The sequence below is a fragment of the Falco biarmicus genome, chromosome 5 (assembly GCF_023638135.1).
Source record: "Falco biarmicus isolate bFalBia1 chromosome 5, bFalBia1.pri, whole genome shotgun sequence".
NCBI lineage: Eukaryota > Metazoa > Chordata > Aves > Falconiformes > Falconidae > Falco > Falco biarmicus.
Genome location: NC_079292.1, coordinates 53,837,846 through 53,861,608, shown reverse-complemented (window position 1 = coordinate 53,861,608; position 23,763 = coordinate 53,837,846). Strand labels below are relative to the sequence as shown.

The window sequence follows — 23,763 nt, the reverse complement described above, 5'->3', positions numbered from 1 at the left end:
AGTATGATATTAGTGTATAAACAGTACTAGAAGATTTAGTCTGAATTCTGAAGAACCGTGTTAGTAAGGCAGATAGAGGACAGAGTGCAAGGGTAGTGGCGAATCTGGAATGTGACAAATAGCATCGCTGACTGGGCTTGCTCTGGGAGATAAGCATAGGGACAGCTGTTAGCTGCACATACTTTCCAAAGTAGAAAGCAGACAGATGCACATGGCTATATATTGCACAGGTGGATAAATTATACAATATTATAGGTAGATAACATTTTAATGACCTACTGAAGAAATTAAAATCTGGTTCATTATTAAGCTTAGAGTGGATGATACAGATTTAAAAGTGCATTTAAAGGCAGAAGAAAGTGAGATGGTATGACAGGAGCAGGTAGAAGCTTGGCTTTAATAAACAGAGTAAAACATCCAGATTTTGGGGACTTACTAGACTTCATGGGATTACTGGGATTCCAAACACATGAAAAGTATAAAAGGGTTAACAACTTTGAGGCTAGCAATAGAACAGACACCAGCTATATCATGAATTTCAACTGTCACAGTAGTTATGACAGTAGTAGTGCTAACTTTAAGGTTGAGGACAGCAGAAACACCAGGACTGTGCAGAGATTCTTTGTTAACTGAACACTGGGCAGAGATACTTGAGCTTGCTCTCTGCAAATGGGGATGTCTGCACAGTTTAGTTGGGAGATTATCAGCCAAGTCTCAGAGGTAGTATAGCAACTGTAGTGTAATATGCTGTTGTATCCAGGCTAATTAGCCATTATCCTTCATGTAGCAAGTAAACTGTTCTTGGATGCTTTTATATTCAGTTGAAACTAATATATTTGTAAAGGAAGTAATTTAAGTTAATATCTTTTATTCCACAATTCTCTTTCAGAACCTGCAAAGCCAGAAGGACTTAAATTCTTCAAAGTTTCTTCATATTCTTTTTCACTGTATTGGAGACTACCGTATGGACATGTAGAGAGATTTCACGTGGATCTTATTCCTGATTGTGGTTCTGTTGTTATCCTAGATCTTGGAGTTAGGGAGTATCAAGTATGTGCTTTTATTACAGGACTTGTATGGCCAGCTTTTCCTTACGTACTGTGCTGATGAGGAATTCAAGCTTGCCTCCTTAGCTACTTAATGCAAATTTGAATATGCAAGTGTTAATGAAAAATTGGTGAGAGCAAATTTCAGCAATCCAGAGCTTGTTACCTAACAACAGGTAGTGAACTTGCTTTTTTTTTTTTTTTTTTTAAGTCTGCTAGAAGGGTACAGCTAGTCATCCAAGGGTTCATGAATAGTTTAACAAAGGAAGGGCAGAGCTATTGAGTAATACAGACTCATTAATTGTGTACTTGCCAGGAAGATCTGTGCTTAAATCATTAATGCAGGCAACATTTCACTGCTAAGCCATCAAAAAAGAAACAGGACCACTTTTTGATTCTGCTGTCTGGAAAATATAATATTAACAGAAATAATGTTTTTTCTGGTTTTGCTTTTGTTTTTTATTGAAACAGCAAAGATACAGGTATTTTATATAAATGCTTGCTAAAACGTTGTTAATTATGTTTATTTCAAAAGATGGGCTAACTTAAGGATCAAAAACTTCTGTTTTTCAGGCTGCTTTTGTATTTATTCTTTCAAAAAGGAATTTTGTAATGTTTCATATTTACTTTGATGACTATGATGATACAGAAAAACCTCTATAGATACACTGATAGACGATTCTTTGATAAAATGAATAGTTAATTTTGTTGTTCTTTAATATTGAATGTTACACAAATCTTATGGAGGGTAGTTAAATAAGATGGCAAAGTACGGTACTGTAGCTAACAGATATAAACTACTTTTTTTACTGTGGTAAATACTGTTGTATTTCTAAAAGCTTATTAACAGATCACTTTTAGTAATGCAATGCTTAAACTTTTGGGTTTGGGTTTGTTTTGTTTTATTTTTTCATTTTCATGATTCTTGGTCAAAGACTTAAATAAATCTATGTCCTATTTCAGGCTGATTTTTCTAATACTGTCCCTGGAACAACATACAATGTTACAGTTTCTGCAGTTTCTTCTTCAGTCTACAGTTCACCTGCGAGTAGAACAGTGACAACAAATGTGACAAGTGAGTTAATAATGACTGATGAAATTTTGTTGATTTTTTTTAACTATGCTTTTTTGTATTTATTATGTGTGCAATAGTATCTGAGAAATGGTAATCAGTTTTGAACAGCAATTAGAAGTTTTCATCTTTAACTATAAAAATAAACACTGAATCTGAGGTGTTCTATGAGAGCATGAGAGTTTCTCTATCAGGTATTTTTTAAGAAGTAGCCCTGGATGTGAGTTATAGTTGTGTTCATTCGTTAGCTTGGCTATTTAAAAAAAAAAAAAAACACCAAAAATACACCATAAAGGAGAATAATTTATAAACTTTTGAAAAATTTGCTGTTGTGTCATGTAGTAATATCCATACCCCAATTTATTTATAGTGCTAGACTTGGGAGGCATTTCAAAAAAATGTAGCCATATCAGATGTGTTTTTTTAAAGAGAGTGCAGTTTGGTTTTGAATGGTTTTGGGGAAAGGAACTGAAATGAAGCATGCTGGAATATCTCAAACCTTACATTGGCATTAAACTCTGTTTTATTCATGATCTTGAACATGACATTTTTTACATTTTTATTAAATAATGTCTCTGGTGTTCCAAAATTAATTTAATTGGTTTTGTAACAGGAGTCTAGCCAGATCTGAAGTTCTTTATTCAACAGTACATTATTTTTTGGTAGTTTTACTGGTTTATGCTGGTAGATGATTTAATTTCTCTATAGAAACTGTGAAGGTGTCTCCATTATCTGGAAATTTAATTAAAAACTGGTGTGTGTGTGTGTGTATACATATATATATATATACACCAATTTATTTTATTTTTTTTTTAGATCCTGGGCCCCCTATGTTCCTTGCAGGTGAAAGAGTAGGCTCAGCTGGGATTTTGCTGTCATGGAATACGCCGCTGCATCCGAATGGGAGAATTCTGTCCTATATTGTTAAATATAAAGAGGTCTGCCCATGGGTGCAAACAACTTATACACAGGTCACAACAAAGCCAGATAGCTTGGAAGTTCTTCTTACCAGTCTTAATCCTGGAACAACTTATGAAATTAAGGTAAAAGCTTTATGAATGCCTTTTAGTATTCTGAATTCTGGTTTATTGTAAATTGTGTGAGTTTATGATAGGCCCATGTAGTGTTTTCTGAAGGACCTTGCTAATCAATGTTGCCATATAACAAAATATATTACCCAGGTATTTGTTTACAGTAGTGTTTTTTAAATCTACTTTAAAAAAATTCCAGCCAAAATGGTACTAAAAATTTCTTCTATTGATATTCTTATTTACATATGGCATTATGTGGCAAAAACCAATAAGAAAAAGATAGAATTTTCAAAAATGTCTATATTCTTCTTCATATTCATTGAGATTTAATCTTTCAAATCACTTGTCCACTTTGGATATTACTCATAGATTTCTAAATCATCTCAGCTAGATCCAGAAAAGCATTTAGGTATGTACTTCTTTCTTTGATTTGAAACTTACTAGTTTAAGGGTTTTTTTTGCCTGAATATCTGTTTAGATGTATCCTGTAAACACCTTAGCCTGGTTTCCCTAAGCCTGGGATTTTTACCTGGTATTATCTCCTGAAATAAAAAAAGTCATACTTTTCTATTCCCTTTCCATATATTTTATCACCTAGATACTCACAGTTAATATATACTGACAAAATCAGTACATGTATTTTCATGACTTCTGTATGTGGAATTTGTTTACATTGAGATTAGGCACTCCTGATCCATCTCTGAACTCTTCAACAATAAATGACTTCAAGTGGACAGAAACGAACTGCTGTCCTCTTGGCAGTATTTGCCAAGCAGTTCTACACCTGACATACTCTTTCATAAAAACCTTGGACAGGTGCTTCTTTTCAATATCAAGAATGAAATGAAATTATGTGTTTGATTTGCTTCATTCTGTACCATCTAAGTTCATATGGTGCAAAGCTATAAAAAACATACTGAAGCTGACCAGTCTAGGAATAGGGTTGTGCAGTGATTTTTTTAAAGGTGGTATGCTTGTGTGTAAAAATGTAATTCTTGCCATTGTGGAAAAGTTGCTCCCTGTGAATCTAGTTGTGATGACCATGCTGATAAAAGCCAGTGCATCCACAGCTGGAGAAATGTTTACCCTTTGATCTCCTGCCTCCAGTCATCTGTTAAAAAAAAAAAAAAAAACCCAACAAAAAAACAAACACCCCCCCCCCCCCCCCAAAATGTTCATTTACTATTTGAGAAAAGTACTGTCACTTAGACTCTAAGAGATTAATCTCCTCAGATTAATGTATTAAGAGAATTCAGTTTGCAATTCTGAGTACCTCAGTAGCACTTTTGTGGGGTTCGCTATTAAAGGTTCTGCAAATTCCATTCTTTGCTCCATATATGAATCTTCTCTGGGAAAACTGTGAGACATTTTAAATCACTTATTTAGCAGTGATTTGCCCTTTGTTGATACATACGAGAGCCAATCCTTCCTGTTGCTGGTGCCTGGAACACTGATCTTAGAGCAGAATTTGACTCAGGAAAGTGACTTGTGACCCAGCAACCTCTGTCTAGCAGGGACCACGTGGTTTTTCTCATGAGTGAGTAACAATCTGTTGGCAAGCTAAAGGTTGTTACATTTCCTACTACTCTGGTGGGCGCCCTGCCCGCCTGACCCATGAGCAACCCCATGGACTCAATACTGACTCAGATGGAAACACTCCTACCTCACAGATGTGGACAAAAAGAAACATTTCATGTTTTCCTTCTTTTGAGAAATTTCTTGTGGTTCTTTGGTTAATTGTGGGAGTCTGTTGTGTCATTTAAAAGCAGCTCTTGATTTTTGCACAGGTGAAAATTTTTTGGTTTAGTCCTTGGTCCTAGCTTGGTCCTGTTGTGAAATTCTTTCTGGTAAATACTGTGACAGGAAAGTACAACAAAGCTTATAAGCTTTGCATATATGTTTCCAGTCTGTTTGTAACAGCCCAGTCTTAATTTCTTTACATCTAATGACAAAAACATTTCCAAAGAAATAGCAGTTACAAGTGATAATTTAATAAATGTTGGAAAGTTACGGATAATTTTAAACATCTGATCATTGATAATTTTGTAAAAATATGCCCTCAGGATTTTGTTGTAAACTTAAATAATTAGTGGCAACATACTTCAAAGCACAAAAATTAATACTCCTTCCAAATACAAACTGCATTTCCTTGAATTTTGGATAGTACTTTGTTAACTGCATAGTAAACTCATCCTTTATAAAGTTTCCAAGCTTTTTTCTAGAATGGTTCTTTGTGGCAGTGATCCCTAGGAGCTAATAGTATATTGCATAAGCATTGATTTGGATTTCTCTTCAAAGCTAATTGGTGTGTAGCTGGAACCTTTACCTTGCAAATTTTTGCATACTTATGTCATGGTAACTTCAAGTTCTCTTGGAATTAAGCATATGAAATAGGAGTTTCAATGTCTGTCTTAATGCTAGTTTTTCTTTCTGGACCTTTTCTACAATACCTACTTTGAGACGAGATAACAAAAAACCAGTGTACAGGTGAGGACGTATCTTTAAATTTATATAATGTAATTTTAATACTGTCAGAATTTTCTGGCTGCCTTTCAACCCCTGAAGATCTCCAGGTAATTTCCTCAGTTATTTCAACTACTGTGGAATTCATTGGTGCTTAAGGACGTTTCAAGTCATTCTCTCTGTGACACAGAAGTAGGTAGCTGGAGCTGGCTGGAGTCATGAGGTGTGCATGCATGGGGAGGGTGTTTGTATGGCTTAGGAAGGAGCTGGCCAGCGATACAGTTTCTCCTTCGCCAAGCACAGCAGTGAGAAGTGCTTATGTGGTTATAAATCCTTTTATATCCTAGATTAAGTCTTCCATGTTACCTTGCTGTAGTTTGTCTGCTGTGGCTTAGTGCTTAGTTTAAATAGCTTTACAGTCATCTGCAAGATGCAGTTTAGTCCTGAGAAGTGGTTAGAACGGTTTTCCTTTCTGACCTGCTGGTCCTTCCACTGTCTTTGCCCTTTGTTATCCCCAGTGTGCTGTCTGTCACTTCTAATATGATCCATGTCATAGTTTTGCACATCTGCCCCTTCTCAGCCCACATTCCCCACAGTCTGCACTGTCAGCTGCCTCAGCACCTGCCATACCTTTTGTACCTGACACTAGCAAGAGGGAATGACTGCCAACTTTAACCCTGATGGAGAGCTTTCCACTTTGCTTCTTTCACATACCTCTCACCATCACTGTTGGAATTTTGCTCGTGCCTTACCTTTTGTTGTCTCTGCCACTTCTCAAAATAAGGAGTCAGACCTCATTCCTCTTTCTTTGTAAGTGTTGCATGCCATGGCCCATCACTGAGTTGAATTGTCAATAAGTCAATAATTGCCGAGCAAATAGCATTGTCGTATTTATCTCCATAAATTCTACCAAAGTCTCCATGTACTGCCCTTCCACAGGAAGACTCTGCTGTGATCATGATCACTGAGGCACATCCCCTGTAAAGTGCATCCACATTTCCCTGACCTGTTGTCTTTATGCCAAAAGACATACTTTCCTTAGGTTTCTGCTGTGAGGGAGGTTGACCTGGTGTTGCTATCCTTCAGGACTTCAAGAAAAAAAAAACAACCTCTTTTCCTTTTAACTCTTTTAAGTTATCATATGAGTAAAATAGGAATGGGAAGCTGGTTTAGGTGAATTGTGGCAAGGAAAAGGGGTGTTACTGATGCTATTATTGCTGTTGACTTTAGCATAAAGTAGGGACTCATCAGTTTTGAAGTGTGGCTATTCACACATGGCTTTCTCAATTTCTTACACCGTTTCATAGTTTTCCATTTTATTTTTTCACATTCAAATGTTAAATATAAATTAAACAATAGAGCTGTAAAAGGCATGTTTACTTGTATAGTTCTAGTTCAAAAGCTGGAAGGTGAATCTCTATGTATCCTTAAGATTTTCATAGTCCATGAAACTATATATGCTATAGATTCTCTAAAGTGGCTTTTTTTTTTTTCCTGTAGGTTGCTGCTGAGAACAGTGCTGGTGTTGGAGTGTTTAGCAATCCTTTTCTTTTTCAGACAGCAGAAAGTGGTAATTTTAATGAAGTTGCTAATTATTTTTATTAAAGCTGCTCTAATTTATTCAAATAAAGTATCCATGGTACATGTTGCACTTGAACAAATTGTGATGCATTTAGAACAAAATCCTAATTCTTTTCTTACTCTCTCACTTACTGGAAAAGGCACATTTTGTCCTATTTGCTAGTAAGAACATTCAGGGAGTGCACATATGGAGGTTTCTTATATGCAAAGTCTCTTTCTGTTGGGGTTTTCCTATGCCACTTCCTAGGTAGGCTGTTTCCACAAAGCGAGGTTACAGCAGAGCTGTCTATTGTTGCTTGTAGCAGTACGAGGAGACAGACTTTGTTGTGGGATCAGCTCTGGCATTGCCTACTTACGTCAAGCCGTATCTTGTTTAGTGCTGGAGTCAAGTGCCTTCTCTAAGAAGCCCAGCACAAAATGTATTTGACTAAGTTTTTACTTCTTAATTCTGAAGGAAAAAAAAATACATGGCTGAAAGGCAAATTTTACTTGATGGTTTTGAAGAATAAAAAAATATAATTATAGTCTGAATTTGCATAATCTTTATTAATTTAGTGTTTATAGTCTTGCTTACGCTTCAGGAGCAGTTGTACCTGGGCTGAAGAGCTGGCACCAGGCCAGTTATGCTGTAGTGGATCAATCTCAGTGGAATATAGAATTTGTGCTGCTGTGGCAGTGACCCATCCCCTGTGTTTAGGAGTCCTGGTTGATTTCTGTAGCTGGGCAAACTGCAGAATGCCATTTCTCAGTTAATGGTAGGAAATCATCACTCTGCATGATATTACTGAAATAATGCAATGATTTATGAAATTATGAGAAGGGGTAGTAAACTTGCCCTGTGGAGCTATGAAAAATCATTACCCACTATTCTTTGTATGTTATTGCTGGTAAAAACCATATTTCCATGAGCTTTATTTACTCATGTTTGACAGAGGATAACACTAGCATTCCTCTGTATGACAACATTAGCTTTTTACTTTCTGATGCACTTCTGCTTACATTTTTATTAAAGCTAAAATCCCTTACTATAAATGTAGTTGGAAGGTTTCTTCAAATTCTGGGTGAGCATTATGTGTCACCGTTACTACATTTATATTTTGACATTCTCAACATTTTTTTAACTTGTTTTGATAGTTAAAGAAAGCCCAACATCTTGATCAACACGAAGAGGTGCAGTTTAAAGTACGAAGATTAGCCAGAAAATATAATTATTTAAATATAAAGGCTGTGGTCTGGTAGGAGGGAGAAGGTGGTGAAAGGTCTGCAAAAGATTCAGCAGGACCTAAGCAAGAACTAAATAAGAGGTTTGGAGGAGCTGTCTCATTTCACTTGTGGAAGATCTGCAGTTGTGGACGGTTCTGTATTTTTAAGGCAGCATAGCCCTTTTCTCCCAAGGGCTGAGACTAGCTACTGAAGGAACTGCTGCTGACTGTGCTGTGCAGACAGGGAATTCACAGTAAAGTTCAGATAGCATGTAAAATCTTGTTTAGATGCTTCATCCTGTTCCTTTGTGCCCTATTAATACAGATGCTCTGACAAAAGGCCCCAGAAACTGTCACTGATACAATGAACACCATTTTTGCAATAATAGTGGATACTCTAATTAAACTGAGCTGTTTAAAGCTACCAAAAAAATCTATATCCAGCTTAAAAGATGACACAGGTAAAGTTAAATAAACCACCCAGTGCTGTCATATGCTCTTCAACAACCAAAAATGGGCCAAAAATTGCCACTTCTGACACAGTAGGTGAGTTGCCCCTAGGAAGAATATTTTTAAGTTGACCAAATCAATTACTGTATTATTATGAGACTGAAATAATTTTATTTCTCACTTAAAATAGATTGGAGAAGACCTGGTTGCACATCAGCTACCTTACATGTGTTTGTGAATGGTTCTTATTTATTTACTTCAGGGACTGGAAGCTAGAAATGGTATTGAAAAAAAAAGGGATTTTTTTTATTTCCCAGTGCTGAGAAGAAAATTATATCTCACTGCATTTGTTTGTTTTGTTTTCAAGCTCCAGGTAAAGTAGTGAATCTCACAGTTGAAGCCTTAAATTATTCAGCTGTAAATCTGATCTGGTTTCTCCCTCGGCAACCAAATGGAAAAATAACTAGTTTCAAGATTAGTGTGAAACATGCAAGAAGTGGAATTGTAGTGAAAGATGTCTTGGTTAAAGTAGAGGAACTTCTGTCTGGAAGGTTACCAGAATGTAATGTAAGTGCTATAACCTTTTAAATTGGAAATAGACTGAAGGAACAGAATATAGTTTACATTTGAATTTTGAGACATAAAAAATTTGGAGGCTTGCTTTTCAGAAGAATCCCAAATACTTTACAAACTTAATCCCAAGGGAGGATATAATGGTTGAAGAAAAACCTTTCTGTTCAAAATATTTTGAATTTAATGCTTTCCCTTGAAAAGCTGAATCAAAGTACAAACGTTAAGAAAGGTTCAATTTGGCATCCTTTTAACAGAAAATAATGAAATGGATAATTTTGAATTTTTTTCAGCTTTCAATTTTTAAATTTTTATTTTATACAACATACAATTAGAAAAAGCAAGAATTGGTGGGGCCTTTTTGGTCAGTGCAGACATAAAGTTAATACCTTATTTTCATATGTATTATGACAGTCCTTTTTATATTTCAAATGTATGCTTTATTCTGTGTATCTCATTTCAACATTTTAAAAATACTTTTCCTATCAAAATAAAAAGACCCATGATTAGCAGAGCATTTTAAAAAAGTGTTTGTAGTGTGAGTTGGTTTTAATACAAACTTTCATTGAAATTTTGAATCTGCCTGTTCATTGGATCAAAACCTGTAACCAATGCATACCTTTCAGAATTTCTTGAAGAAAATTCTCTTTTCCAGTATTTATCCTCCTTTTGCTCTTTATTCTGAGCAGTGTTGTGATTACTCAGATGTCAAGTTGCCTAATTTTTTTCTCTTATTTTATTTTTTATTTTCTCTCTGGGATGGTAGGCTTGGTATTTTAAAGAAAAGTGCAGTTTTAAGTGACAAATATTATCAGAACTTTGATTTCAGATTATTTGGAAGATCATCTTACGCGTTGTGAAGGTTCCGAACAGCCTGATTTAATGCAGCAGCACTGAGAGACTGCCACCTACTGAATCATAAACGTTGGTTACTGTAATGCCTAGCAGTTTTTCAGAGGTGTCTCCTGACAGTATGGACTAGGAAACCCCTCTCTGGTCTTATCCGTGATATATGTATGCTACATATATATATACACATACATATATATAACATGCATGTGATGTAGAAGGACCTCACCAGGGGACTTTTTTTTTAAGAAAGACTGAACACTGAAAATGGAATCCCGGAATAATTAAATTAATCTTAGAGAGTTCCTTCTGTTCGGCCAGGTTTGAGATCTTTTGGGATAAGGGAGGAAACTGTACTGCTGTCATTAACAGGACGTACTAGCAACGTCATCTAAAATTTGGAGAACCAGTTTTAGGGTGATTTTATTTCAGAGATAGTCTGCCCTTTTTCACCAATGTATATTAACAATTAGAGGTTACAGATGCAGCTTATCATGTTTCATATTTTGTCTTTATAGGATAACAGTGAATCATTTTTGTGGAGTACTACCACTCCTTCAACTACTTTTGGCAAATCCACAATTCCTTCACGGACAACAGTTACACCAAGTACAGAAGCACTGAGTCAGATGAGCTCTGTTTGGAATGAGCCAATTAGTTTTGTTGTAACTAACCTCAGGCCATATACTACCTATCTTTTCGAAGTCTCTGCAGTTACCACTGAAGCAGGCTACATTGACAGTGCAATTGTCCGGACACCAGAATCAGGTACATACTGCTTTCAGATGGAAATAAAATTCTCAGATTTACAAGAAAAATTCAAAATATCAGTTTGAAGTTGGGTTGTGAGATACTTCAGTCCAAATCTGTTTTTATCTGTATCAGGTTCTTGTATTTACATGACTACTTAATTTTACCTGATGGAATCAACATAAAGTGTATATAACTATTAATGTATCTAATAATTTACTGTGAGTGGGAGTTCAGTTATCATTAAACATTATGTTCAGGAGAGATCAAATTTTTTTAAAAACTGAGCATAATTTAAGAACTGCAATTAATGGCACAGTGGAAGGAGAATTATTACAGATGAAAGGAAAAGGTGTTAAGCATTGTATTCAAAAAGTATGTGTATTGTGTACATAGCAATCCACTTAAAGCTTCTTCGTTTTTGTGGGAAAATAAGCAATATAAAGAAAACTCGTGTCTCATGATTCCTCAGTCTGGATTTATTGCAGGAAGTTATTCAGTGCTCAAGAAATCCTTAAGCACTAGGAATGCTGATTTTGGATTACCTGCAACACACTAAGGAGTTAGAATTGGAAACAAAGGTTGTCCAGGAGCAAGAGTTTTATAATGGCTTAGGTAGTGGAGCAACGTTATTAATAGAGCCATATGGAAAAGGTTTTCTAGAGGAAAGTTATTCTGATTGTTTGCAAGTACACCATTCTTTTGCCTGACGCAGTTTGATATTACTGGGTTCCCCTTTCATATATCCACAATTCATAGCACTGTTCAGATGAGAAGAAATTTCATTCCTTCCTAGCACTGATCACTTGAATTGCTTTGATAGAATAAAAATACCCTTAGTTTGCTGTTCTGGCTAAGGTTAATGAAGTTTTGGATAGTTTCTGTTCTAATGATCTCAGAGTTGATTTCCAGCTTATTTTTCACCCTTTTAACATCCTAGGGTAGATGTGCTGATAATAAGAAAACCCTGGAAGTTGATGAAAAGCTTATGCAATGGGGTGTAGATCTGCCAAATACATGGAAAGATAGCAGCTGTTTGAAAGATAAGATCTTCAGTCCTTGCATACCAGGTGTCTGTACAGCCAGGTTTCATCCATTAAAGCATGGACTGGGAAAAGAGAGGTTGGCTTACTGGTCAGTGTGGGTGGATGTGTGGAATGCACAGGGCCACAGGCACAGTCAGCCCTCATGGCCCAAGCCTCACAAGTCCTTCCTCTTAGCCACACAACGGTACACCCAAGCTTCTGGATCCATCTCTATGAGATCTTCACCTTATGAGCATTCAGGTGCTTGTTGAAGTGCTCTCCTGAGTCCTGCATGCCTGTGTGCAGAGGAACCTGTTTGGAGGGTGCCCATAGAGTTGGTTGGTGATTTGTTAGGAAGGCATTATGCGTTAATAGATGTTTTGCATTGTTATTTTTATTTTCTTACCTTTCATTTGCTTCAGTGGGAAAGGTTTTTGCTTAAGTTTGTGTTTATCTATATAGACTGTATAGTAAAATCATGATTTAGGAGTGTTGCTTTGCCATCATTGTAACAGGTTCCCCCTCTAGTAACAAGCACCATCATCCAGACTCTTTGTTAATTACTGAAATTCACTTCCCTTCTCCAAATGTTTTGGTTCTTAAAACAATCCTACTAGCCACCTCATCCAAGTTACCAGTTTCTCTAATGGCCCAAACGTTTCAGTCCCCCACTGGAGTGTCTAAGATGAGACTTGAGGGAGAGCAGTTGATTATAGTTTGTGATAGCAGGTGGGAAAACGGAGAAGGCATTTATTTCAAATACCACTTTCCTGCTTACACAGGAGCATGACATAGAGTTGTCATGCCTGTTTTGCCACACAGATGAAGGTGATATATGTCCCTATTGTATAGCTTGTTTGTGTTTCATTTTAAAATACTGAAAATTATTTGTCCTCTCCAACCAGAATTTTCCGAGCTGTGCTGAAGCTCTCCTGTGTTCCTGACAAAGCTGATACTTTTCTTGCTTTGATTTTTGAACAAGAGGCTACTTTTCAAAAGTATTTTAAATTGCTTCATCATAAATTTTGAAAACTCAGCGTGCGAATATTTCTTTTGCTGGGTATGGCTGTCAAGTGGAGGATACTTCTACAGAGAGAAAAAAGCTTAAACCTTGGGGGAAAAAAATAGACTCTTAAGATGATACTTCAGAATTATGTGCAATTGTAGCTGATGCATTTTGCATAACTAAGAATGAATAAGTAGTTATGACTGATCAATCTATAACATATATTTCAGGATTGACAGGAATTTTCATTTCTTTCATTTGTACATTAGTTTTACAAAAGATGACAGTACTTTTTAAGGAGTAATACGCTAGTTCACTTCCATATTTGTTTACAAGATCAGTCTATATTTCCATATTATCTTAAATCTCACACACAACATATCAAGACATGATTTTCATAGAAATTTATATCAATCAGTTTCTGTAAGTTTACTTGCATCTACAGGATTTTTGAAAATCAGGTTTGTTTTTACTCTACATGGATGTACAAAATTCTACCTCCTTTAGTTGTCTTTGGATTCAGATTTTAATCTCAATAGTAATGTCTCATTAACTTAGCAATGCAGTAAGGTATTTTTTTGAAAGAACAGGGATAAGATTCCATAATCACTTGAGTATTAGATTAATTGGTCTGAATAATTTCATGAAAATAGGAAATTACTCAAATATGCAATATTTTTTCAGGCTTAATTGGTTCCAGATTTACCTTTTGTATAGTAATGTATATCATTAGTGCTGTCAGAAATCTTCAGCATGAAATATTGTCTATATGAAAATAGAACCTCTTCAAGGAAGAAAAACATACCCAATGTGAGCTCCATATTGCTGAGCCTCACAATCATATTTGAGCATCTTCCCTATGTAATCGATATCATGATGAAGTCCGTGCTAAACTTGGTAGAATCATTGGCACCTTTGTCCTTTAAGGATTACTTGCATATTGCCAGCTCTTTTGGTACCTTTTGCAAGCATTACCTTAAAAAAGAAATTAAATAAAAATAAGTAATTTTAATGAGATGTGCTTTTAATGTAGCTTCCCTTCAGAATATTTAATGTTTATATTTAAAATGTATTGGCTAATATGTGGTTCTTGGAAATCCTAATATGAACCATTTTATGTTTAAGTTCCAGAAGATTCACCACAAAACTTTGCCAAAAGCAACGTTACAGCAAAGTCTTTCTCAGTGATGTGGGACCCACCGACCATAGTAACAGGAAGGTTTAGTTACGGAGTTGAGCTCTATGGACCATCTGGTAAGTCAGAATTTGTGCTTTTATTTCTTTTTTATGATTATTTCCTTACACTTGCTTTCTTAGGGTCCCTGCCAATCAAGAATGAATTTGAAGCAGTCTTATGTATCCTTTTTACTTTTTAGATTACTTTTAAGGGAGAAGTCTGTCCATCATGAGAAAGAGTACTCAAATTCAAACTAGATATCCTTAAGAGTGGAGGAAACCAACTTTCCTCCCTCTTTCAGAGAGATGGCAGACTAATCTCGCAGCTGAATTAGGGTGCTTATATATCCATATAATTTTGTATCTTACCTTTACTCTTTTTTCTTTCTATTAAAGATTTCTGGAGGATTTTCATTCCTGTGTAGTATAGAGTCAGCTGCGTGAGTCTGTTTTGATGGTGTTCTAATTTCCTAAACTCATACTGTATATATAAAGAAATTCTATAACTGCCTGCAGTTAAGCGAGTTAATGAGCTGTATACAGTTTTTGTGGGACTACACAGGAAAAGCAAATAGAAATTAACCTCTAAACAAAAAAACAACTTCCTGTTAAAACCCCTACCTTCTTGCGGTGGCTTGCTTGCTTGTTTGTTTTCCCCAGACAGTCAGTATTATTTCCAATTAGGTTGATGCCAAATTATCTTTTTCACAAACAAATTTGGCTTTTCCTCATTCCTCATCCTGGAAAGTAGATGTGGACAGTTTATATTTTTGAGCTAGAATCTCTTATTTTTTTTTTATTCTAGGTCATATTCTGGCTAACAGCACAAAAGATCATAAGTTTGTATTTAGTAACCTTGTGCCTTTTACAACATACAAAGTGTACATCAGTGCTGAGACAAGTGCTGGGGTGGGGCCAAAGACTAACCTTACAGTTTTCACTCCTGCAGATGGTAAGTAAGCATAGAGAAGTGAAGTAAATGAGCTATACATGGTAACTGGTTTCAGTTTTCCCTTCAGAGCCTTCTAGGTACTTTGCAAAGGAATAGGTGTGTTGTAAGTGTTACAAGAGAGCGATAAAAAACTGAAAGACATTAGGTGAAAAATTATGTCGGTTTATTTCTCCATTTTTGTCAAGTTCATAGACTACCACTAAATTTACTTGCTATCAGAAACCTTCAGAGATTGTGAAAGAAACAGTTTCTGTCTGAATTAAGTCGGGTTTTTTTAGATACGGTAATTAAGTTGTAGGTCCCATCTTTACCCGTTAGGTGGCAGCAAGTGGAAAAGAAAGAACAATGCAAGCGTCCCCACGGCTGGCTTGTTCAGCCCCGATGTTTCCTGTTAAACCTCGTTTGACTAATTCTCACCAAATCCAAGTTCCCATACCAGTCTCTAATGGAGCCGCCTTTACCAGGGACCATAGCTCTGAGACAGATTCAACATCGGGATCTTGTCCTGGGGCAGAAAAGTGGTTGGTTTTGCCCCTGAGCTATCTGTCCTTAGGGAGCTCTGACTCCCAGTAGTCGTCACTCACCAGGTGATAGAGTCTTTTGCTTTATAGAAATGCAGGTTTCTCTTACCTCTTACACGTGTGTGAGATTGTTCAGAATTGTTGGTCTGCATGTGAGGATGCAACCAGAAAAAAGTGAGAATCAGTCTGTAATAGGTAGGCAGTTTCAAGATGGTTATTTCTGTGTTATGTTTACATCACACAGCACAAATTTAGAAAACAGCTCAATCAGTGATCGCTGCAACGGTTGCTGTCAAGGTGTAACAGCAGGAGGAACACCTATCCTTATTTATTGTATTCTTTCCTGGTGTATCTGCTTTTTTCAGCTCTGAGAGACAATTCCCAGAGATGACCTGCATCCGTACAGTCATGCTAACCTGTCTAAACTTGCTGTCAGAAGTCAAAGGGGATTTTTGGTGGCTTTGGGTTGTTTTTTTTTAGAGTGACATAGAATGTCTCATTTTAATGCCAAATCTACAAATCTTCATTATGCAAGTATTTTTAAGTTTGTCTTTTTCTGAGTTATATTGAAGAAAATCTATTTTTCATATCAAATCTGAATGTCATTCTATCAAATGTAAATGTATCTGGTACCTGGTAGTCCTACCTAAAATACAGTAGTATTATTACTGAATAGCTAAAGAAATTGAACCAAAACCTGTTATAAAAGGAAAATTAACAAGATGTATCACATTTGATATTTTTTCCAGCTTTTTACTTAATTCTGCTATGGTTTTGATGAATTTAGAATTAAGTTTTCATTTTCAATATACTTTGGATTCCATATAAGAGGCAAGGGTCTGCTTGCTTCCAATGCACTGACCTCAGTGGAGCTATCCTGTTTTACATATCTTGGAATCTGACCATATTCAAACATATGTCCTATATGTCAAAAAACAGTGTGCATATTTTTAGAACTGTAGCTTGTTTGCTAAGAAAACATGTGAAGTAACTGTCTACCTTCACAGGAGCAACTCAAAAGATAAGGATGGGAAATTTAATTAAACGCCTATTGTTCTTTGCATGCAGTGCTGAAAAAGCTTGTAATAATCACAGATGTTTAATTAAATCAAGTTTATTCTTGAATATTTAGTTCCAGGTGCTGTTTCAGATTTACATCTAGCAGAAGTGGAAGCCACATATATAAAAATCATTTGGAGGAAGCCACAACAACCAAATGGAATCATTACTCAGTACAGGGTTAAAGTACATGTGCAGGAAACAGAGGTGACTCTGGAAAACACTATTCTTGAAGGAAAAAATAAGGTATTTAGGTTTCCTTAGATGCATTTCTTTGCTAGATTAAATTTACTTCTCTGCTTTATCTGGTAGATACGGAATGTGGAATTAGCCACCACAAATGAGTTGTCAATGCTTTTAAAAGCCATCTTCCTCACCACACCTTCTTTGGCTGGGTTTTAAAGAGATTCTAATAATGCAGTTTCCACAACATGAAAACAATAAATAATTCTGGCAGGATAATCCAGACTGTTTTAGCTACTGAAGGCCCAAAACCACAGCCCACAGTCTTATCCTTTCTAGACCTTGAGTTCTTTGTGGCATAAAGTGACCTAACAGTAAGAATACATGTTTAAGTGCCTAGCTTCGTACATAGCCACTCAGGCAAACTCCTAAAAGATGTGGGTATGAATCCTATGGAGAAGTGAATTCAACAAAAGTCTCTCAAGGCTGGTTAAGTGCTCTGCTTGCAAGGCAAACAGCCCTGGACCTTCTGCCCCCATTTGTATCCTTGGATTTACATGTCTGATACTACATGCTGAACTTCATGCTGTGACTATACTAAGGATATCTGCGCACATCTACCAGATCAAATTTTTCAGGGGACTTATGCTGTCAGTCATTCTAGCTTCTGGATTTTTGGGTGCTGATGGGGCATGTATACATGCTTGGATGAGACAGCCCTGAGCATGCAGCAAAGAACTGTAGACCGCTAGCAAACTTTTATCTTGGGATTGAGTGCTTTATGAGGTAGGACTTTTTGATCTGAATTTTGAACATATGTGCCCAAAGTTTGCATAATTCCTTTTTTTTTTTTTAGACAAAGTTGTCTTTCTCTGGATCTGACACAGGATCTAAGTTTTTGATGTAGAGCTCAGTGAAGGAGTTCACTTTCAAGTTGAATGGTATACATTAAATAGAGCCCTGGAGCCAAACATTAAATAAGGAGTAAGGGAACAAAAAAATGAGGATAAGGATCCGTTCATTAAGCCAGCAGGCGTCCCTGGAAAATGAAAGTATATAACTCTATAATTAAAGATTGTATCATAGTACAGACACAGAAAAAATGAAAGTCTGCACAGATATGTTTTAATGATGGGATTTCCTAATTTTGGAGTTCTTAGTGTAGCATCATTACTGTTTTATTATAGTTTATTGAATGTAATTTTCTAATTAAAAGCCAAAACAAATCATAATAAACGTTACTTTGTTTAGAGCCCCATTGACCCACAGTTAGAGCATCTACAGGATTTGAACTGTCAGATCCACAGTGCTAGTGATACCCAATAACTAGTAGCAATGAAAAGCCATTGTCTTATATGTGGAAAAGCCTCAGAAGCAAAAAGTATTTCCATGTTGGTTACTAGTATCCTATAAAATGTTCATGAAGATGAGGCGCATATGGCTCTTACCTGTTGGTACTTAGATAAGATTGATACTGTATCTCTGCCTGTGATTAATCCCCCCCCTAGCTAAAGCAGTAAAAAAGCTGCGTTGCCCTCTCTCCACCCAGAGTCTGCAGGGAGAGAGCTCATGTGTATTATTTACATCACTGTAAAAGCATCTCGTTCTGGCAGTGAAGTGGGGCATATGTGTGAGCAGGGAGTGTTCACAGATGACAGCAGAACAATTTAGAGACACTGGAGTCCTGGATTCGGTCCCAGATTCTGAAGGGGCATAATGATCTAGTGCTTACACACCATTTTGTACCTATACTCTAGGTCTCTCTCTTCCCTTCTGCTTTTGTTTTCCTCTCTTTGTGGTTCTTGCTCCCCTGATATCTACTGCTATATCCCTTTCCAACATTTGTCTTTTGCCCCTTCCATCATATTGTCCTTTGTATCACTTACCTCCCTTTCACTCTCCCTTTTCATATGTATACTCTCATATTTTCCCTCTCCCCTTTATTTCGTTAGCTTCTGGTTTTCTCCCTGTCCCCTTAATCTCACTCAGTGATCTAGTCAACCTATGATTCCTTTTCTTCAGGGTCTGGTAGGGTTGTCTGAAGCCATCTTGTTTTCAGTGCCTGGAACCCTGTTTCAGAACATGCTTAGTACAACTGGAATCTCCCAACCTCAGACCTGTCCATTCAATATAACTCCAAGGATATAGGATTAAAGTTAAAGGCCTTGCACTAAAATTGCCACCTTACTATAAAAAATGTATTTTAAGAAATTAAAAAAAAAAGAAGAATGTGGTGTTCATTTAATCAATAAAAATGAGTAGAAGGTTATAGGCTACTGGCAACTGAGCTTTTTAATGAGAAATATTGTATTTTGTAAAGTTAATTATTGTTGTAATGAAAGATAAAGTTTGTATGCCAACATTTATATATAGCATGTATATATATGCACAAATATACAAACACTATTTATATATTATATATTAATCTAATTTAATAATTTATTGATGATAAAGTTTTTTGATTTATTTTTATATTTCTAATTTTTAGTATTTGATTGATTCTTTGGAACCATACATGATAAATGAAAACATCAAACTTTCTCCCACTTGGAATTCAATGGAAACAGCCAATGAATTATATGAGGGCTCAGCTGAAATGTTTTCCAGCATTCAGACAGCTTCCCCAGTAGTATTTACAAGTATATCTGGTGATAATTTGCCTACTATAAATGGAGATGCAGAATTACATTCAGCTTTGGGTAAGATATTTTAAGATATTTTTATACCTGCTTTTTTGTTCTCAAGGACCCCCATTGCTGTCCCAGATATGATCTTTAGCACATGGTTCAAGCAAATTATGAATGGGTCATTTGCTGGAGTCAGATTTTTTTACTACCAAATAACCTTCTGAAGCAAATGGGAATGCCACACAGGCAGGAACTAGCCCCTTGTCACCCAGCTGACCTTCTTCCTAGTGAAAGGAGCACCCGAAAGCCATCAGCCAAGCTGCATAGACAATCAGTTATTACAGTTGCCAAAGCAGGTGTGATTGTCAGGGATTAACATATCTCCAAGCCCTTCAGAGACCTTGATTTCTCTGAGCCTTTTGACTAATAGGTTTTCAGATGTCAGTGAAGGTAAATAGGTCAAAAAGTTACAACTTTGCTATATGGGTGACAAACAGGTGGAGATGACCCCATGACATGGTGATGTCATTAGTGTGTACACTTGTTCTGTATTATCAATGAACCAGTGTTTCTTTACCAAGTATGGATATTTATAAATCATTAAGCAGGTCTCAGTTGACAGGCAGGGACTTAATACCACTCTGAATTTTTATAGTGAGTTTTGAACAGTGGGGAGAAAGTTGAGGTTTTATTTTTTTATTAAAGCCACTGAATTCCTCCATATACACAATTGTCTAAAACCAGAATTCAATCCATTAGACCACAATGATCTTTTTTATTTTCTTTTAATTTGTATTAATCCTGAAGAATCTTCTTTGTCTTACAGAGAAGACATAGAGTGCTTTAAATGTGAATCTTCTTTTTACGACCTAATTCAGCTTGAGATACCGACTTGATAAAAGTTGTCTGTGTTGCTGAAAAATTGATTTCAAACAGCATCTGTTGTAGTCTAGCATATGAGTATTACCTTATAATAGTTATTGTGGTAGTTAAAGCTGTTGACAGCCAAATTTTTCACAGGGTCTGCTGATTTTTAGATGCCTTTATTTTAATGTTTCTCTTATGAAAATCTGAGCCTGATAATTAAATATATGAAGCACCAACACTACTTCATGTTGCAGTGGCATAATGGCTGCTTTATAACAGGTGATTTTGACTGGCACAGTCTTGGATAGCAGTTGACTTTGAACTTTATTGCAGATGCACCAAAAACTCTTTGTGAGCATGTGTGACTTCTTAACTCTGCTGACGACAGCTCTTCTGCTAAAAATACCAGTGTGAAGGGATCTGTGAGGGGACTAATTTCAAGTATAGTTATAGCATCATTGGGAGGGCAAGGAAGAGGGAATCTGTGTTTCTCAATTAAAAAAAAAAAAAACAAAAAACAAAAAACCAAAACTAAAAGCTCCATCAACTTAGGAGCCATGGTTATGAAGTCTCTGGAGAGACTAAGCCACGTACAAATATGCCTTTTCCTAGTTCCTAGGCGATTTCTCTCAATTTTTTTTTAGATAGCTGTCAGTATAAATCTCATGGTTTCAGTTCTTGCCCATTCATTCTTCCACCTAGGCCAATCTAGCTGTTGTACACATGAAAATGGACTTACAATAGCCTCTCCTTGATTGAATTAAGAGGTAGAATGAGAATTTTCTTTATATTTTTGTTCTTGCTATGAAAGTTAATCTTTTTGCAATAAAATAGTTCCAGGTCACCATGTCAAAGTGAGTTTAGAATGCAAAAGAAAAAAAAAAGAGTTTACAAATAAGTAACTATGTCTCTCCATTTAATCACAGATAATCGGTATGCCATTAACATTTTGGCTGAAGAACTGGCATATGTTATAAAGGGCCTCACACCTTTCACAGACTACACAATCAGTGTGTCTGCTTTCACTGTTGTTGGAGAAGGACCACCATCAGTTCTTACGGTCAAGACACTTGAACAAGGTAAAATGTAACTCTGATATTATTAAAGTTAACATACATGACTTCTTTCACTGAACACTTTAATTTTTAAAAAATAATTTATTTACTTAATGTTATGTTTGTCTGTTTTTAAGTTCCAAGCTCAGTGCAAAATATATCCTACAAGAATATTAGTTCCTCCTCTGTTTTGCTGTATTGGGATCCTCCAGCAAATCCCAATGGGAAAATCATTCATTATACTGTTTATGCGATGGAACTGGACACAAAAAGAGCATTCCACATAACAACTTCAAATAGCAGCTTACTTATGACAGGTACAGTGTCATTTGATTAAAAAATGCAAATACATTATACAAGATTATTTTTTCCAGCTTTTTGTAATGTAAACATTTCAAAGGTAGGTGAACCAAACCTCCCCCATCCACACACATCCACACACACACACCACAACTACTTGTAAAATCAAGGTTGGTAAACTACTGGAAGACTTGTCTGCTGTGTAGGGGTATATAGGGAATGTGAGGTGGGTGGAGAGGACTAGGTAAGATAAGCAGTAATTTGTGAAACGTGCCAAGTAATACTTTGTGAAATAGATTTCTCCTTGCAATTTTTTCCTCAGCTGCTTCTTTCCATGTAGGAAAATATGCCTAAATTGTCAATTCTTTTTCAGACTTAAATTTTGTTCACAGTATTTGTGTGACATAAATAATATTTTTCTTCTTTTAAGGTGATAATTTTGATAGTAAATGAAGAAAATGCATTCCCCATAAGGTTTTAGGCATTTATTTATGCTAATCAGAGTAATAATATAGAAGAAAACCACATATTTGGATGTACACATGCTTTTTTTTTTGACAAATGAATTCTGAAAATTATTTACAGGGTTGAAGCTGGTTGACTTTTTTCAAAATCTATTGATTTGATGAATGCTTATTTGGCTCTTCCCAAATAAATGGTATTATACATATTCTGTCTTTCAGGTGACAAATGTGTATCAAAACCTCTTAGAACAGCAACCATTTTTATAGTTTTATAAGTGCCTGAGAGGAAAAAAAAATATATTTAAGAAGTCAACAGTCAAGATTTTTTTTGCTTAATATTTTCAGGTTTAAAAAAGTACACAAATTATAAAATGAGAGTTGCAGCATCTACCACAATTGGAGAAAGTGCTTTGTCTGAAGAGAATGATGTTTTTGTGAGAACCCCTGAAGATGGTAAATAAATTGTTTGTAATGATAATTTGATTTCTGTATTTGTGCTTTACTGTGCTGTAGCTTGCACTTCTTCAAAAGTCGGGGCACCTACATAAGGAGGGGAAGAAAACGTACAAATAAAAACAGTGTTTGTTGAAATATTAGTCTTCTATCAGTAAGTGACTTCATTCAGTCTATTTTTAAATAAGTGCTAGAAGTAATGATGAAAGCTGCAGCATGACCAGCGATCAACTAATTTCAACTTTGATAGACATATCTGAAGAAAGCTGCAGAGCTGAGGTTTCTTCACTGAAAACAACGTGTCCCTAGACCCCATCTAAGCCATAATCAGTTATGCGTGGGACCCCAGCTTAGGGGTTTTTTTTGTTTTTTAACGTTATCATATAGAAATCAGATGGATTTTGAAGCATCGGGAAATGGTGGCTTTCAACAATTCAGAGGGCATATTGCTGTCTATAAGCACATCTGCTGATAAAGTGAGATTTTTTTAATACTGAATGACATTATATGCAGTTGGTTTTGTACAGGTTCAGGGCTTTATTAATTTTAAGACTGATAGATTGTTTTAATGTAGGGTATAATACTATGTGAAGATTTCTGGATCTTCCTTGCTTGTTTGCAAGGCAGTCTCTACCCATGAAGGTGCAGAGTCAGTAGCTCAGTTGCTATTCGCATCTGCAAAGAGAACATGGAAATTTGATTTACAGAGCAGTCATAAGTATTAAGCCTCAGTCTTTTCTCATTTGTAGTTTATATTTTCAGTAGTTTCAGCAAAGTTGCTTCCAGTTTTTCCCAAAGTAATAAAGAAGGTAATTATCCATTTATCTCTCTCATTGCCAAATATGCTACAATACAAGGAAAAAATAATTAAGTGATAATAAAAGAAAGCAAAGGATTACAGGATTAAAAATCATGGGGATTTATGAAATAAATTATTTGAATAACCAATCAAAATATCAAATTAAACAGTGAAACTTAAAGTGCTTGTAAACTTTTTTTAAAGGTTGCATGCCTCTATGTTCAGTTTTTTGCAGAAGAAAGGCATATCACAAGAACAGAAA

General features: G+C 35.9%; 1 protein-coding gene across 2 annotated transcripts in view; it reads left to right on the top strand.

Moving 5' to 3' along the window:
- PTPRQ (protein tyrosine phosphatase receptor type Q) overlaps window positions 1-23,763 on the top strand; it is a 141,854-nt gene that overhangs the window by 30,595 nt on the left and 87,496 nt on the right. For both annotated transcript variants that reach the window (XM_056342105.1, XM_056342104.1), the window contains exons 18-30: window positions 890-1,050; window positions 2,010-2,121; window positions 2,935-3,161; window positions 7,113-7,182; window positions 9,213-9,412; window positions 10,783-11,032; window positions 14,171-14,299; window positions 15,027-15,173; window positions 16,827-16,999; window positions 19,425-19,635; window positions 21,357-21,509; window positions 21,623-21,802; window positions 22,595-22,702. In XM_056342105.1, coding sequence (XP_056198080.1) covers window positions 890-1,050; window positions 2,010-2,121; window positions 2,935-3,161; window positions 7,113-7,182; window positions 9,213-9,412; window positions 10,783-11,032; window positions 14,171-14,299; window positions 15,027-15,173; window positions 16,827-16,999; window positions 19,425-19,635; window positions 21,357-21,509; window positions 21,623-21,802; window positions 22,595-22,702 — 2,121 coding nt within the window. The remainder of the gene's footprint in view (window positions 1-889; window positions 1,051-2,009; window positions 2,122-2,934; window positions 3,162-7,112; window positions 7,183-9,212; window positions 9,413-10,782; window positions 11,033-14,170; window positions 14,300-15,026; window positions 15,174-16,826; window positions 17,000-19,424; window positions 19,636-21,356; window positions 21,510-21,622; window positions 21,803-22,594; window positions 22,703-23,763) is intronic.